This window comes from Hakea prostrata, chromosome 3 (assembly GCF_041222555.1).
Source record: "Hakea prostrata isolate BN-2017 chromosome 3, UWA_Hpros_2, whole genome shotgun sequence".
Taxonomy (NCBI): Eukaryota; Viridiplantae; Streptophyta; class Magnoliopsida; order Proteales; family Proteaceae; genus Hakea; species Hakea prostrata.
This window is the reverse complement of record NC_142602.1, coordinates 22,665,421-22,681,715: the sequence shown is the minus strand read 5'-3', so window position 1 is coordinate 22,681,715 and position 16,295 is coordinate 22,665,421. Positions and strand designations below refer to the sequence as shown.

At 39.1% G+C, this 16,295-nt stretch overlaps 2 protein-coding genes and 1 pseudogene across 2 annotated transcripts; all 3 read right to left on the bottom strand.

The window, feature by feature from the left end:
- Window positions 1-44: 44 nt before the first annotated feature.
- Window positions 45-1,606, bottom strand: LOC149021640 (PRA1 family protein F3-like). Its single transcript, XM_089149863.1, has one exon. The coding sequence runs from the start codon at window positions 1,031-1,033 to the stop codon at window positions 467-469; it is 567 nt and encodes a 188-aa protein (XP_089005989.1). The 5' UTR covers window positions 1,034-1,606; the 3' UTR covers window positions 45-466.
- Window positions 1,607-4,227: 2,621 nt separating this feature from the next.
- Window positions 4,228-12,059, bottom strand: ACHT2 (atypical CYS HIS rich thioredoxin 2). The gene is made up of 4 exons (XM_089149860.1): window positions 11,709-12,059; window positions 10,501-10,683; window positions 5,725-5,889; window positions 4,228-4,622 (listed from the first exon to the last, which is right to left on the bottom strand). Exons 1-4 carry the CDS (start codon window positions 11,898-11,900, stop codon window positions 4,482-4,484), a joined length of 681 nt encoding a protein of 226 aa, XP_089005986.1. The 5' UTR covers window positions 11,901-12,059; the 3' UTR covers window positions 4,228-4,481.
- Window positions 12,060-13,291: 1,232 nt separating this feature from the next.
- LOC149021638 (nucleotide pyrophosphatase/phosphodiesterase 1 pseudogene) lies at window positions 13,292-15,369 on the bottom strand (annotated as a pseudogene).
- Between the last annotated feature and the right edge of the window lie 926 nt (window positions 15,370-16,295).

Here is a 16,295-nt window from a genome sequence, read left to right as displayed (position 1 = left end):
CAGGTTCCTAACCATCCTACTACTCCTCCAGCAAATCAAAACCTGACGATTTTGTTGCAGACATTTCACCATTTGGCTTCAGCATTTTCCACATGTAAGGGAAAATACCCTGATTGCAGAAAACTAAACCATTTTTAAACAAATATCAGAAGGGCACAGGAGGGTTAATCAAAAACTAAGAAAAATGTGAAATGAATTTAAAGGTTTTACAGAAGAGTAATCAATCAAATCAAATCCCCAAGTAACCCAACGAAACCTAACCTAATCACAGAAATAAAAACAAATCTCCACTTCTTTTTCTCTACAGTAATCATACAGAAAAAGGGCAAACAGCTTATCAATCAAAAGAACCGCTACCAGCCCAAAAGAAAAACCTCTCTAATGTCTTGTTCTGGTATGCTGTGGTACTCAAACCTAGAGGAAACATAGAAGAATGGTTAACAGAAAATCTCTGGTATGCGTTCTACTAAGAAGATGCAGAGAGAGGACGTGTGAGGCCATTCCCTTCAGAACCCATGGCTTCTTCATCCAAGAAAAGATCGTCTGTCTTCCTGAAGGAAGCGTGAAGCAACACCACAGCCGACCCAATCAACAGCGATAAAACTATGTTCAGCGTTGCCTGGGTCAGCAGAAGAGCAATAATGGTAACCACCGACAACACAATCAACACCACCCGGTCACCAATGGTTCTTCCTGCTACAACCAGAGGCTCGTCACGCAAGAAATAGAGAAATAACCAAGCAGCCATCATGACCACGAACACAATCAGAGATATGGGGTGCCAAAGCAAGCTGAGGAAGATAATCAAGAGAACCATGATGGTGTAGTTCATCCGAAAATAAGCAGCGTTAGTTCTTGCACGCAAGATTGCTTCACCCATGTTCGCAGGGATTCCTAAGGCATGACGGTGGATCATCTCGCTCCATGGACGTCGAGTTCCAAGCCCTAATCGAATTCGCTCTTTGGCCGTGGAGATGAACTCCATGCGTGAAGACCCAGTTGACCCTGTTGGTATTGTGCCGTACGATGCCATCTTCTGTCAATTTCGTGCCAAATAGAGTGAAAAACAAGAGGGTTTTCGATTTCGATTTCGATTTCGAGTCTTATGGAGTATTAATCGAAGAAGTAAATGAATGGGTTTTTCAAGAAACAGAGGAAACAGTGATATACAGAGTAGATCAGATTGGAAACTAGGTCTGGTTCGCCTCCATGGATTTATAGAGATTGACGAAAACAAGCAAGAAAGATCATGGAATTTAATTCCTAACTGGCGTCCGGCGGTGGGTCACGCGTCTTTTATGGTGTAGTACAGTGGACGAGGAGGATGGGTGATGATGATGATGACGGCTTCCCTTCCCTGAACGCTTTGGGAAAGTTTAAAAAAATACCGTTCTTGAAGGAGTTGGAATGATGGAGTCAATAATGAAGAATGGTCCAAACTCCAAAAGGCATGCGAAAGAAGAAAAAGGAAAAAGCCATTATAATAACTGATTACAAAGACCTTCTTCAACCGACAGCCACAGGACGTTTCACATGACCATGTTCAGAATTTTTAAGGAAATCCAACTGTCTAGTTAGCATAGGGTATGTCAAAATAATCTAGAAAGTTGAGATCTTCAAGGTTGTTGATAAATTTTTATTTTATTTTTACAAGTCGATAATTGTTTATTAAGAAAGATAACTATTTTATATATACAAGCGTTCATCTTAGTTTTAAAGAAATTTGAACTTTTGATTTTATATTTTGAAGTGTTGATCACGTACTTACTTTTCCCATAATTAGAGGTACATGTATTTCATTTATTTTATCACCAATTCATGTTGATATCATTAGTCACCTTCGATATAATACCATGTTGATGACATATCTATTTGAACTCGAGTATTCGGAAACGATAGATTATGTGATGGAAAAATGGGAGCTCTTTTCAAATAATTCGGATAGGAAAGTGTTGTATTGTGAAATTAATATCATTAGTTGATGATAAAATTCACGAGTGTTTGAGTAGATATCATGCATTTGTTACATAATAACCCTTTAGAGAAAAGACCGATTGAACAATGCAAGTTAAAGTTGGAAACAATTAGAACAACAAGAAATACCTAAATATATGAAGAAACAAAGGCAAATCTTTATTTAGGATAGCTCATTGATATTTTTTATTGATATTGATAACTATCAAATACTATGTAATTATGGAAATACAAAATTGAGAAATTCTTTTTCATGATTTTCTCAATAACATCTTAGGAGTTGTGACTAAAACTGAAGGTTCTTAAACTTATACAATTTTCTATGATAAAATGATTTTATTTTTTTATGTGCAAAGGTGTGAAAAGGCTACAAATGTAAGCTTACTATTTAGTTTGACACCAATGACAAACCATGCCTTCAAAGTAGGCCATTTCTTGACACATATATTCGGCTTCCTTCATGATTTTAATGTATTTTATTTTTGTCAGTACAATATCTTCATAGCTAAGTGTCAACTCTTCTTGATATGAGATGATTTCCCTCCAGCATTGGTGTTTTCTTCATGACTTATTTTATGCATCTTTGTTATTACAATATCTTCATAGCTAAGCATCAACTCTCTTCGATATGAGATGATTTTCATCCAGTTGGTGTTTTCTTCATTCTTTTTAGATTTTTATATGATCATCTTTTCACATAGTTTTTTATGATAAATTTTTCTAATACAAATTTCTTAAATAGTAAAAAAGTGAATTATATTTCAAATAACAAAGAAAAATACATCAACGACGTCTTATAAAAACCATGTGAGACTAAAGCAGGTAGATATGATGATGGTAATGTATCCTACTTGCCTAATAACTTAGGAAAAAAAATCACTTTCAACATATTTAATTCCCACACCCACACCTTGTGCTTAGAAAACCTATCCTCTCATTTCCCTCAAGTTAGAGATTTTTTTTTTAAACCTCAAATTAGCATTACCTCTTAATTGTATGGCGATGGGAATGAAATATACTAAGATAGTTTTTTATTTACACTACCCTCAACAGAAGCAGAATCCACGCTTCCCCCCTCTCTTTAAAGTGACTATTGTGTTTTGTTATAAAATAGAAAATAAAAAATTAAAAATAAAATCCCCCCTATTAATGGCTACATGTCTCTTGTGACAGTGGACTGAGCATTTTTCCTTCTTTAGTATATAAAAATTTTCTTTCAATAAAAAAAATTGAAGTAAAGAATAAAAAAATTGAAGTAAAGAATATAAAAAATTTGAAGTAAAGAATAAGACATGGCATCCACTAAATCCCTGAATTGTGCAGCCACATGTTCTTGTTGGTAACCAACAAGAAAATACCAATTCAATAGATACTTTTCTCCTGTCCTTGATTATAACCTAATAAAACAACGCATCAATTTGGACCTATAGAATGAGTTCGAGAGAAGTGGACAAAAGGAAGAAAATAATGGAGGAGAAAGTTTCTCCTTACCATTCCATATGGAATTAAATCTGCCTCTCTGGTGCCCTAGGAGTCCCAACCAACAACAACAAAGGTGATGGTTTCTCCCTTTGTCATCAGACCTCAGTCTAATGAAGAATGAAACAAGGAAATATCATTTTCTATTTCCACACCCCTACCTCTCTACCTATTCCTTTCTTGAAGGAAAAACACCAAAAAAAAAAATAAAAAAATCAGGGCCATGGTAAACAGTTTGGAACTCAATCCTACTCTATTGTCAAGCTTTGAAAGAAGAAAATGTAGAGCTATTCATACAAAGTTGATACACAAGTTAGAGCAGGGACTCATACAGCCCCACCCATAAGGAACCAGCTTGTGCTGGATCAGACTTTCAGAAATTCCCTACAATCTCGCTCACCAACAGAGATAAACCAAAAGCATAATGACATACACCACACACAAGGAAAAGAAAAAGTAGGAAAGAGGAAGAGATGGGGATTGCAATTCAGTACTGGATAGAATGGCTAAGATCATACATCTTTCACAACTTGGTCTGTACATTGTTCAATGTATGTTTTTAAGTCAGACCCACCAGCCAGAAATCATGACTGATAGTGGCTCCCCACACATCACCTTTTATTCAATCATTTCAGCACCTAAAGCATTTGGTGCCCAAATATCACTAGGTGTTTGGTAGCTGAGCTACCATGAAACAACCCAGTGCATGGTTCTTTCAATAATCAGAACTGTTTTCACTCTAGAAGTAACTACCAAAAGTTCTCCATTCCTAAAGAAGAGAGGAGAGAATAATACCAAGTAGGGAAAAAAAGAAGTAAATTGAATGAATATTCAATACAATAGAATTTATCTTTCTGCCAAGAAATAAATATAATACATTGCAAATTGGAAAGAACTGCGCAGAATAATAAGCATATACAAGTTAAGAGTGAAAAATTCTCTCTCACCATACAGTGAGCATGGAGTATCAGCATTGGAGCAGAAGGTACAAAAACAAGACCAGTGATTGGAGGATAGAGGAAAAAGGATTATCTTGAACTAGAATCTAGAGTCTTGTCCTTTGCAGCTCTGGAAGTCCCAGCGACATTAAGATCTCCAACGCCTTTGGGTGGACCGATACTACACCGATCAGTGTTGTGTGTTGCAATGGCATCCTTTATTTTCTGAAACTGCAGAATGCATTGATAACTTGATCAATGAAATAGCATAACCAAGTTTACATTCTTGTAACTAGTGTACATCAACAAAAAAATGTAAGCAGATGCAGACGTAGATAAGAAGATGGCTCAACCTCAGAAATTCTCGTGTTTTAACCTTCTTTTATGTACATTTCATCCCTCTAATTTCAATAGTGTATCCCAACTTGTTATGTCACTATATGATTACAGAGCATCCCACTGCACGAGGCTCATGTTACAGCACGGTCTGGGAGATCCAATGTAACTTCCCAATCCCACTCACAGAAAGTCACATGTTACAACCTTCTTTTAAGTGCATCTCATTCGTCCAATGTTAGCTTCTACATCAGGCTTTTTTTAAGTTTTCATGAAAAATTCGGTTTCAGAGTTGAAAAAATAAGTGACTAGGCTGGCATGTCTGACACATACAAAAAAGGTACATGCCTTGCAGATGATCTTACACAGAATATCCTTGTATATTGGGGATGATGTTCCTTATTTTCCTTCTTCTCATGTGTTAACCCACCCACCCACCCCCCTTCCTTAAACTGATAGTGTAAAACTAACATACCATGAAGAGTAAATGTTTTTGTTCATTGAAGGACAGAAATTTCAGTTCAGAATCCAGAATAATTTGGATTAAGTTAGTATCAAGTACAACCCGTGATTCCATAGAGTCGAACATCTTAAAGTTAATTGTTATCTGAGTTAAAGACCAGGAAAACCTAAAGAGAACTGAGTCATATAGTACTTAAATTAGTTGTTATCTAAGTCAAGAACTAAGAAAATGGAAAGACAAGAAAATCTTAGTTCTTAAATTTAATATTATCTAATTCATGGACTAAGAAAATGGAAAGAGAAGAGAGAAGTAATGTGTACGTGTCCAAGTAGACACCCCAGCAAAACCTCCAAAGGTCTTTCTCATGCTTATTCTTCCTATATTTTTCATTTCAAGCTCTCAAGACAGACGTGGATGTATAATTTGAATGCATGAAATAAAGTGGCTGGGGATGGAAATGTTAAACATAATTTTAAGTACAGATGTGCTGAAGCGATTCACAATGAAAGACCCACGAAATCATTTAAGTCTAACCTTTGCAAGTGAGCACGAAAATGACTCCAACTGCCCATCTGCACCACGATAGAAGTGAAAATAAGGAAGCACCTTCACATTCAAGCTTTTACACATAGGCTTGTTCTCATCAAAATTCACTTTTAGGAATAAAATTTCAGGATGTTCTGCAGCAGTCTTGCAGAGCTGACAGGGAAATGAAGTTAAGTCAGGACAAGAAATCACCAGTAACTGGAAGATAATATCAAAAAATTCCTATAGGAAGTGATGAGGATAAGTAACCTACAAATAACAGAGCCTTTGTTGAGAAGAGATGCAAAACTAACAACCATTACTCTACAAATACAATTTGTCTAGAAAAAAGTGGAGAAGAAAAAAGCTTAACATCCACCAAAACCAATGAAATTTTGGCTTAAAAAGAGAAAAGGAAAAGAAATATTAGAGCCTCCTAATCTAATCACCACATAGAAGTATAAGAAAGAAGGCACACATAGAGAAGCATAACAGACCAACTGAAATTCTCTCCCCCTTGCGACCCTGCAATGGTGTGTTGGATTGGGGTTTGGCACAAGGGTGCACGGTAACCTAACGCATAGAAAAATAGTATGAAAGCAAAAGCGTTCTGTTAGTACTGTACAATTTTCAGAAAACTATTCTAAGGCGACATATAAAAGTGGATTGTCTTCCAACAGGAAAGTGATTGACAACCCAAAATTCTTTACAACCTAAGGAAGCAAAAGAAATTGACAAGGTTCCTCAAGGAAGTCGTCTTCAATGGGTGGGTGAATTCCAACTAACCCCAGGTTAAGGGAGAGATAGTTTGCAGCTTAGTTAATGACAGTACTAACAGAAAAAGGAAAGTGTAGGGTCAAACTGGGACCAGTTATGATGGTTGATGAAAATGTGATACGGTTCCTGACAGTGCTTGGGTGGACGTGTAAGTTGTTTAATGGTGGAAAAGAAACAGTTTTAGGAGTTCAAGACTTACTGTATCAGAACTAGAAAGTAGCAAGTAGAAGAGGAAAAAGAGGAAAAAATAACCTATCCAAGGAATCCACCTACCTTTAAGAAATGATGCACTGGCCCCAGAGTGGTTGGAACAATACAACCAGCTTTGGAAAACCAAACCCAAACATAACTAAACGAAACTCTGGATATTTGGCCTGATAAAAAAAATCCAGTAGTGGTTTATTTTATATATCATGTTTTGCTTTGCATAGACTACATAAAAAATAGGAGATAGTGTCTGAGTTAGTCTGGCTTGGGTTTTATATTCCAATATGGGAATCCTTGTTTTCTCTCTTTATCTATTTGTAACCAACAAACTCAGTTTTCAGAATGAAAAAGACAGATGAGTAAGGAATGTGAGTTCATTTTAAGTGTTCTGGGGTTGTTGATCAGTGCATGGAGGATTGGTATCCCATACACAATTTCTTCTCTACTTCTTCTCCCTCCCAAGAGGATCAGTCTCATCTTCCTTTGCTTCACTTCCATTGATGCAATTTTATTCCTTAGCAATGTAATTGCTTCTTTTGTCTCAGATCTGATCACAGATTTGATTATTGGACTTGCTTGCGTTCACATCATAATCTGGATTTTTCAGATTGCATTAAGCCTTACAGCGGCTTGTCACACTTTTTTAACCAAACCAAGCTTTACCGGGATCCTCTGGTGCGGCCCTTTCCCTTTCCCTTTCCCTTGCCTTTTATTTTTCTGCCTTTTCCCCCTTTTTCTTCTTCCTTGTCTTTTGCTGAAGCCTGTGAACTCAGATGGCAGTGGTTAAACGGTTGAAAAGAAAATTTTGGTTCATTCAAGAATTACCTGGATCTACCACAGATATCAAAACTGTTACAAGGCTGGCAGATGCACATTACATTTTACAATCCCAAGTTGCAACTTTGAAAAGTTTTTCCAAGTCCCCAAGTACAAAAGGCTAGAGAAACAACCAAAAATAATCCCATCATCCTTCTCTCTCCCCCATTTTTGCTGCTTTATTTCTCTCCTACTTTCCACTTGATTTTCCTCCCACGATTCTCTACCCTGAAAGCCCCAGTCTGAATAAACCGTCTTGTCCTAGAAAGCCATAAAAAAAGGGTTTTCTAATGGGTGCGGAAACAAACCAAGGAGGAATAGTAATATTTTTTTTTTTTGGGGGGGGTCAAAGTACAGAATCCCAACAACAATTGCAATCTAATGGTCCAGCTCCAACATGTCAGAACACACTTCACTGTATCACATCAAACAAGTTTTTATCTAGCCTGTCCAAATTAAAAAGTCATGCTTAAAAGGCTTGAACTCAAGAATCAGACAGACAAATTAGACCCTCTACCTCTCTAAGACACCAGATGCTCCCCCGCCCCTTGTCTTGGATACCCCAAGGAACAAATTGATTGTTACATGGGTCTCGGTTCTTCTTTATTGGCCCCAGTTATTCGTTCTCTCCTCCTCCCCCTTTCCTTTTCCCAGTTTTGGCTACCCCGGCGAATAGGTAGTTTGTTAATCCTAGGTCCAGATTCTCCCTTTTTCTGGCTTTCTGGTTATAGCTCTCTTCTTGCCTTTTTTATTCTCACATTCTCTCTTCCTCCTCTGGGGTTCTTGGTAATGATATTCTCTATTCATTGAAAAAATATTGTAAAAGTGGAAGGACACCTAAGACGAAGGAATTAACTCAACAAGAGATGACATGAGAGAGGATGTAAAGAAGCAGGGTGGTAGGAAATTGAGGGGAAGAAAATGAATTTCATTTACCATTGAACAGTAGACTGTAGAGGTATTTAACCCCTCACTTCTGCATCTTAACAAATAGCTCCCCAGCAGGGTTTTTCCTTTGTGTGTGTGGAGAACCATCAGGTTGCCCCTTTCCTCTTTCCTCTTCTCTCTGGCCTTAGAAGTCTTCTCTAGAATCATTCTTCCCCTTTCCCAATTGCAAATCCCTAAATCTAACCCACTTCGCATTTGTGAATGACCTCTTGAGCTTCTCTAAAGCTTCCTCCTCTTCCATCTCCTCCATTCTCTCCTCTCCATTCTCTCCTCTCCATCCCTATTTGAATCCCTTTCTGATCTTCACATTAATCTAGAAAAGTCTACCCTCTTCCTGGCCGGTGTCTTGGAATCTATAAAGCCCACCCTCCACCATCTTATAGGTTTCTCTCTTTGTTCCATTCCAATTGTCTACATGGGGCTTTCTTCCTTGGGAGACTCACCAACCATCATTGTACCCCTATGCTTGACAATATCCAGAAGAAACTCCAACTCTGAAAGGGAAAGCTTCTATCCTTCCCTAGTAGGGTAGTCATCATCAAACCGTTCCTCCAATCCTCCTCTATCTACTAGTGTGGCATCTTCTCCATCGGTAAAGCCACCATTAGGGTCATGGAGGCCCTCTTTTGTGCCTTCTCTAGACCATGAGCCAACCCAACCCACCAGTTGGTTGGCTATCTATCAACTCAAAGCAAAAAGAGGTCTTGGACCGAATTTATGACTGTAATTTCGCTAGCTTGATGAAACGAATCGGGAAAATCTCCTCCAAACACAACTCTATTTGGGTTAATTGGGTCTACTCTCATGTTTTCCAATCTGACTCCATCTGGACTATCTCCCTCCTCTCTTATCCTTTCTAGGTTTTAGGAAATTCTTCTCTTTAGACCTCTTGCTCTTTGGGCTATCTCCACCTGGGTCTCAAATGGTTCCTCAATCTCCTGGCTCAACCCTTGACATCCGCTTGGTATTCTCTAACATCTTTGGACTGCCTATAGTCTATGATTCACGCAACCGCAACCCCAAGTTTATCACTCTTTCTGCCTTTATCACTAATGGCTCATGGACCCCTTGACTCCTTCCCCTTTGGGTCTCATACAAGTTTGGAACTCTCTCCCCACCCTCTGCACCCTCCCTTAGGAAAAAATCATTTGGCACCCACCTCCTTAGCCTCCGTACCCTTGCTCAAACAGTCCCTAACATACTCTTGGATGGGTTCAAAGGTCACATTCCTTGTCACCCCTTCACTCTCTAGAGATATCTCAATCATTGCCTTCCCACCTGGTCATTCCTTATCCACCACCATGTCACCAGTAGCCCTAATTGCATTATCTGTTGGAATAGCATGGAAGGCCTAAACCATCTTTTCTTCGTTGCCGCCTTCTCCTGCTACATCTGCGGAAAGGTCTTGTCCTCCATTTGTCCTGCTCTAGACACTCCAAAGGGTTTGCTGAAGACTGGTTCTAGATCCTAAGATCCTTCCCTAGCTCTTCTATTTGTGATCTTGTCAGTAAGTTGGTCTTCAGAGCTGCCATTCATCACTTATGGTGGAAGCAAAACCTTGGGAGATCGACCTCCAACTGTAGGTCCTTCGACTCGAGCTGCTTTGATTTCTCCAACAAGCTCCAATTATTCCCCCCATCCCCAGTTGAGGATACCTTAACGAATAAGCTCACTGTTGTTACCTGGGGTTCAGCTTCAACCTTTCAGCCTATTAGCTAAAGACTATCTCTCCTCCCCCCTTCTCCCTCCTTGTATATTTTCTTGCTTCCCCTTTAGAGGGTTTTGGCAATGATAGTTTATTCATCCAAAAAATAAAAAATGCACTGCCCACCCTCTTATTCCTCATTATGTTTCAAGTTTTATTCGTCAATACATTTTCGTATGATACTTCTTGGTTTTTAGAGATTTTTCCATGTTGGAAACTAAGAAGTTACTGCTTTCAAGATTGGGGGCAGATGTAGGCATAAAAGGAAAAGGATACTATGAAGACACTAAATGAAGTAATTATGTCTACTGAAAAACAGAATTTGTGGTAACCTTGGGAAACAGTGCTCGGCAAGAGGCACACCAAGTGCCATAAAATTCTACAATAACCAACTTTTCTCCAGCTTCACTTAAAGCTCTTAAAAATTCTTCTGTCGAATGAATATCAATCATATTTGGGCCAGCATTCTTTTCCCACCATTTAGGCTGATCGGTTTCAGCAATCGTTGCATGTACCTGCAGTGAAATATTGAACATATGCATGATGAGAAATGAGAAGATAATAGCATAGTGCATATTTTTGCATTGCATCGTAAATCAAAGGAAACAACAAATGTAAATTTCAGATATTCATCAACAAGTTTAAGGCTAAAATTGTCTGGCACTGAAAAGCATGCCCCATGTAACACAGTCATGCCATATTATTATCTCATTAATGGGATATATGTAAAGAAACATGGATGAAGAAAGAGCAAAAAACAATCGACCACATCAAGTCTCAGAAGGAGAAAAACGAGAAGTTTAAAAAAAAAAAAAAAAAATTGTCAATCCTGGTCATTCTGAGGAAAGGTAGAAATTTCTAAATAAAACCAAAATTTAATTTCACAACCAACACAACAAAGATACAGGCTCAGAATGAAAAAAGTACTCATTTTTTTTTTTTGACGATGAATTAAGAAGTACCCAAATTGACCAAGCCTCTGCAAGCATGATAATACCATAGTAGGATATTCTTTGGGGGTAAGAAATCATGGTAGAGTTCGCGGGAGGTTATAAAGAAACTAAAATAAAAAGTGTATGCTTTTGAAAGGGGATGAAACACGTAATAAACAACGAAATACGTTGAAAAAGATACTCACATTGGCGAAAGACAAGTTACGCACCAGATCATACACAAAACAGGACTAAAAGCCAGAATTTCTGAAATTGCATATCAAGTGGCTAGAAGTATAATATAACAGAACGAAGACATGGGAACCTAATCATCCATTCAAATTATCCGGAAAAGTAAATTCTAATTATAGCAGAAGCGGAAGAGCTTCAATGGGTGCTCATAATTCTAAGAGAGCTATTTACAGCAAATTGCAGAAGCCCAAGAAAAAAAATGCAATGGGTGCACAGTATTCTACTAAAACGGCAGAGGGTAGGTAAAATTGGGTAAAATTGTTGCAGGAAGAAGAGGATTTCCAACGGGTAAGGTTTTATCTCAATTAAAAGAGAATTTGGGAGTGGGGAGGCATTGAGACAGACCTATCACCCACCTTAGAAGAAAGTAGTCGCCTTGTCTGTCTGAAGAAGAGTGGAGCAGGTGTAGCGGCAGAATCTGCAGCGGAGCAAATCCAGCCATCTGGGTATCGCTTCGATCTGATGTTCAGTCGGAAAGAGCAAGCGGAGTGTAGCAAAGGAGAGGAATGCCGGAATAGATAAGAAGGTAACCGAAGAAGTTCGGCCATGGGAGAGATTAGAAGGTAGCCGAAGTTAAACTCCCAGGCCCCCACGTCTCCTTCTGTGACTCTGGGTTTTATCTCGCGAACTGCGTTGTGTGGGAATCGTGTGAGGAACCCTGTCCACAATTTTGACTCCTCCTCCTTCCGGAAATTACAATAAAGGAACTTGCCGCCACGCGTTCGCAGATACAGAAATGGAATCTCGATGGGATTCTAAAAGGTCAAAAAATTTAAGACAATATTTATGAAAGGAAGTGAAATATTTCCTCTTTTTTTTCTTGACTGAGCTCAGTGGCAGAAAGGTTTTAGAAAACGGATAGCAGTTAAAAAGCATTTCAGATGAAACAAGTGTTGAAAAAACTCCCAGCCCCTTGATTTTGTTCAAAGGTCACATTTTTCGTCACTTCTTGACTTCCTAGCTCACACGAAAGGAATTAGTGGTTCTCCAAGTTGTGTGAACCACCAACAATTTGCAGACCAAAGATCTAAGTCATGTAGGGGCTTTTCTTTTCCTTTTTAGAGATATTTTAGTTAAGAAAGCTCCCACAATGCAAGAAGTTCAGTTACAACATCTGGATCATTTCAGAATCAACCCTTGCCAGGAGGGCTCTTGGCAATTTAGATTGACAATCTGCATCCCAGTTAGATAAAATAGTTCGGGAAACCCAGGATAAACTGCGAACAGAATAGAGGTGTGGAAGTGGAAGATGTTCTTGATTGAATAAAATTTTGATAAATTAACATGCGAATGAGTCAGACAACCCTCCAACCAGCAAACTGAAACTAATTGCTGACCTTTGTAACTTTACCATGAACAAAGGCATCAATATGTCAATGCTTTTGTTTGTTAAAGATCACAGAAACCATTCAACATTGCATTGACTTATACAATGAAGAATCTCTTATTTCACAATCCAGAAATCAATGGAATTTGTCAAACATTTCCTGTGTAAAGTGTAACTACAACATATCTGGAGAACAAAGCGAAGGCATCAAGCCTGATCAAGAGGATATGACAGGAAAACCATTCTTCTGACCCTAGTTTGACAGCACAAATTGCTCATATACTAGATTGATATGAAATGACCATAACAATAATCTCCCCTGTGCTTTCCCCTTTCCCCTTCTGATACAACACCCTTCAATATAATCAAATCAGCCCTCTATTTAACCAAGTAACAGAGAAAACCAAGTCAGACTATTTTGTTGGGACATTTCCATCAACATGTCATCTACTGGCAAACTTAATAACATACAATAGCAATGTACAAAAACCCAAAACCACAGCAGCGCAGTCAAAAATCAAAGATAGTTCCTCACAGGTTTTGGCCTTTTAAAAGTCCATAGATACTGAACTGTTGCATTGTGCAACCAAATCATTACTAACATAGCTAGGTTTTCCATTAGTCTTGCAGAAAGAATGGTATATAACATTAATGTTGTAACATAAGAATATCAAGTTCCAATATATCACTTTACAAAATTTCAAATTTTAAACTACAATGCTGGGTTACAATCTTCCAACGGCTGACCCCTTCAGCAACAATCAAAGATGGATGGAAGAGAGTTACAAGGATGCCTTTATCAACAGATTCAACAATATTTCACTGCTGCAAAACCCAGTCTGGTCTAACTTTAAAAGCTCAGAAAACCCATTGCTGCAGTGTTTCAGTCAGATATAATGCATTAGGTCCGTGATAATTCATGTTGCTCTGTGTTCACCCTAACTGTTCAAACAGGCATCCCTCTAAGAATATTAATTAACTGGATATCAGGGGCTGGACAGAAGAATAGTTTCTGGAAACGAAGCTGACCCATTATTAGGGGCTCCCTGTATTTTCAGGATAGAAGTGACTAAATTGTATATCTGGACATTCTCGAATGATGGGACCTTGCGACCTCTGGCAAACTGAGGTCCATGACCAATGAAGATGGATCTCATGGAGAAGAATGCATTGTCATATCCATGCGCTCCTCCACATTCTTTCCTCTTGGATCTAGTCTGCTCCACCTTGAACCCTTCTGCAATTAGTCCTACAATGGGTGAAATTCTGTCGCTCTCAACATAATGAAGTCGTTCAGGAAGATCCTCCTTAAGGAAAACCTTGAGATTCTTCCCATTGTCAACCTTTCCAGAGCTCAAGCCATTCATCATCTTGGTTACAACATCTGAGTGTGAAACACCTGCAGGAGGCCGAATCGAAAGCAGAGGAGTATAGGACTGAACCCATTCCTTCGGAATATCCACCCAGGGGGCGAGATCATCCAGATAGAGGAGCTTTTTATCACAGGTACCAACCATTCCATGATCACCTACCATAATTATGGAAACATCCTCAAAAATCCCTCTTTTTTCCAGCCCTTCAATCAATCTCCCAATCATTCTATCAATCCTGGCAACTGCTTCGGTGATCTGCGGATCGTCAGGTCCAACCTTATGACCTTGACGATCTGGGTCATCGAAATACAGAGTCATGAACACAGGGATCTCATTACTGGGGAGATCGAAGTAACCCAGAATTGTATCAACTCGTTCTTCAAAAGACACGGAACCATTGTAATATTTACAGAGATTCGAAGGACAGTTCCAGGAACCTTTGTGTACCTCGGAGCCTGGCCAGAAATAGGTAGCAGCATTCTTTCCATGATTGACTACGGTTTCCCACAAGGGTTCGCCTAACCACCACTTGGTTTCGTGACTGTGCATGTTGAAAGCATCGCCATTGACAGGATCGGTGAAATAATTTTCGACGATGCCATGATAAGCTGGGTAGAGACCCGTAACAATGGAGTAATGGTTAGGGAAAGTAAGAGTTGGGAAGACAGGGATGAGACCCAACTCAGCCTCCGTGCCATTGGCGATCAGACGACCCATGTTGGGTGTAGGGGTCTTGAATTGATACCCAAATCGGAACCCATCGGAAGAGATGAGGAGAACAATGGGATGATCGAGCTTGGTGAGGGGTCGAGCGGTGGTTTCTGATTTGGGGCTGCGAGATGAAGAGAAGAAGAGGAAGGCAAAGGCGCCAGTGGCAGCGAGGGAGATGGAAGTGATGGAAAGAAGGGCAATGAAGAGGATTGCAGGGGTAGGTTTCTGAGGAGGGTGATTTTGGGAGGAAGAGGAGGAGTCGGTGTTGAGGGAGAGGAGGGCAGTGGAAGCGTTAGGAGGATCTTCGTCTGGTTTGGGCGAGGAGGTGGGCTTTGAAGGGACAAAAACGGGAAGCGTAGCAGAACCCATTAAAGAAGCTTCTCGTCTTGGATCTCTGCCAACCTCTACTAGTCTCTTCTCTTGCAGAGCACCATTAGGGGGCTCAAGCTATGCTCTGGACGAGAGGGAAGAACGTCGATTGGTCCGATTGGAGTAGAACACAAGTTTTCCACAGGGAATGCAGGAAGCAGGGTACAAAACTACAAATCTTCCTCGCTTTGAGTGGAAAGAAAGAATTTGTATTGACGTCGTTGTCTCCCACCAAAAACATATGAAGATAGTTACGTTGCGTTGTTACTTGTTAGAGTGAGGTGCACGCGGATGACTCGGAGGAGGGTTCTATCTTCTATCAACTCTCTTTTTTTTCCTTTTTCATTTTTTTTAGGGTAAAAAGCTCTATTCCCACTTTTCTGGTGAATGGCATTTGGGTTTGGGGTCAGCTCACATTTCTAGAAACAACAATGTACCCTTTTTTGACGTTTTTCAATCGCCCAAAACCGTTAAAACTTAAAACCTACCTTTGAATGATAATAAAATGGATCAAATGTAATACCCTAGTGAGTCCCACGTGGGTCCCACCCTTGTTGTATGTAAGGTCCAAAATATCAGACAGTGTTGCCATGTTGGTGATTGGCGACACCATCGACACGAAGACATTTTGCCGACATGTTGTCGATTTTTGGTAGGGTGGTCGATAAAAATTTGACCCCTGGTTTTGGCGGGTATTTAAGGTTATTTTGCTTTGAATTTTGTTGCATGTAATCTAATTTGAGGTTAATAAACACATTGGAAGCATTATTTTGGCTTAAAACATCACTTAATCTAATGTTTTTTTATTGGCACATACCATACTATATGCTAACAAAAATGAAAGTTTAGAAAACTCATATAAACTAATGTAAACATGTAAAGAGCACAAATACACAATTGGTGAAGAGAAATATTAATGTCTACAATTCATTATACAATTATGTTGAGTATGATTCATGCTTTACATTCTGTTGCCGACAGACACGGGGTTTTACATCACTTTGGCAAAAAATTGAATGAAAAATCGGCGAAAAACAAAAATAAATTTTGTTAAATATGGTGAATTTGACTATATATCGCCGAAAAATCAACTTTTCGCAATATATCACCGATATTTGGTATATGTCGTATCACTGGGGGACATGCCCCCTAGCGATAGGGCG

Bases quoted from the DNA above. Each gene is read 5' to 3' on its own strand.
- LOC149021640 (XM_089149863.1), bottom strand. From the start codon at position 1,033: ATGGCATCGTACGGCACAATACCAACAGGGTCAACTGGGTCTTCACGC.
- ACHT2 (XM_089149860.1), bottom strand. From the start codon at position 11,900: ATGGCCGAACTTCTTCGGTTACCTTCTTATCTATTCCGGCATTCCTCT. The intron at 10,684-11,708 runs GTGGGTGATAGG...ATTTCACTGCAG, and splicing joins GGCGACTACTTTCTTCTAAG to GTACATGCAACGATTGCTGA. The intron at 4,623-5,724 runs GTTAGACTTAAA...TGCATTCTGCAG, and splicing joins TTTCGTGCTCACTTGCAAAG to TTTCAGAAAATAAAGGATGC.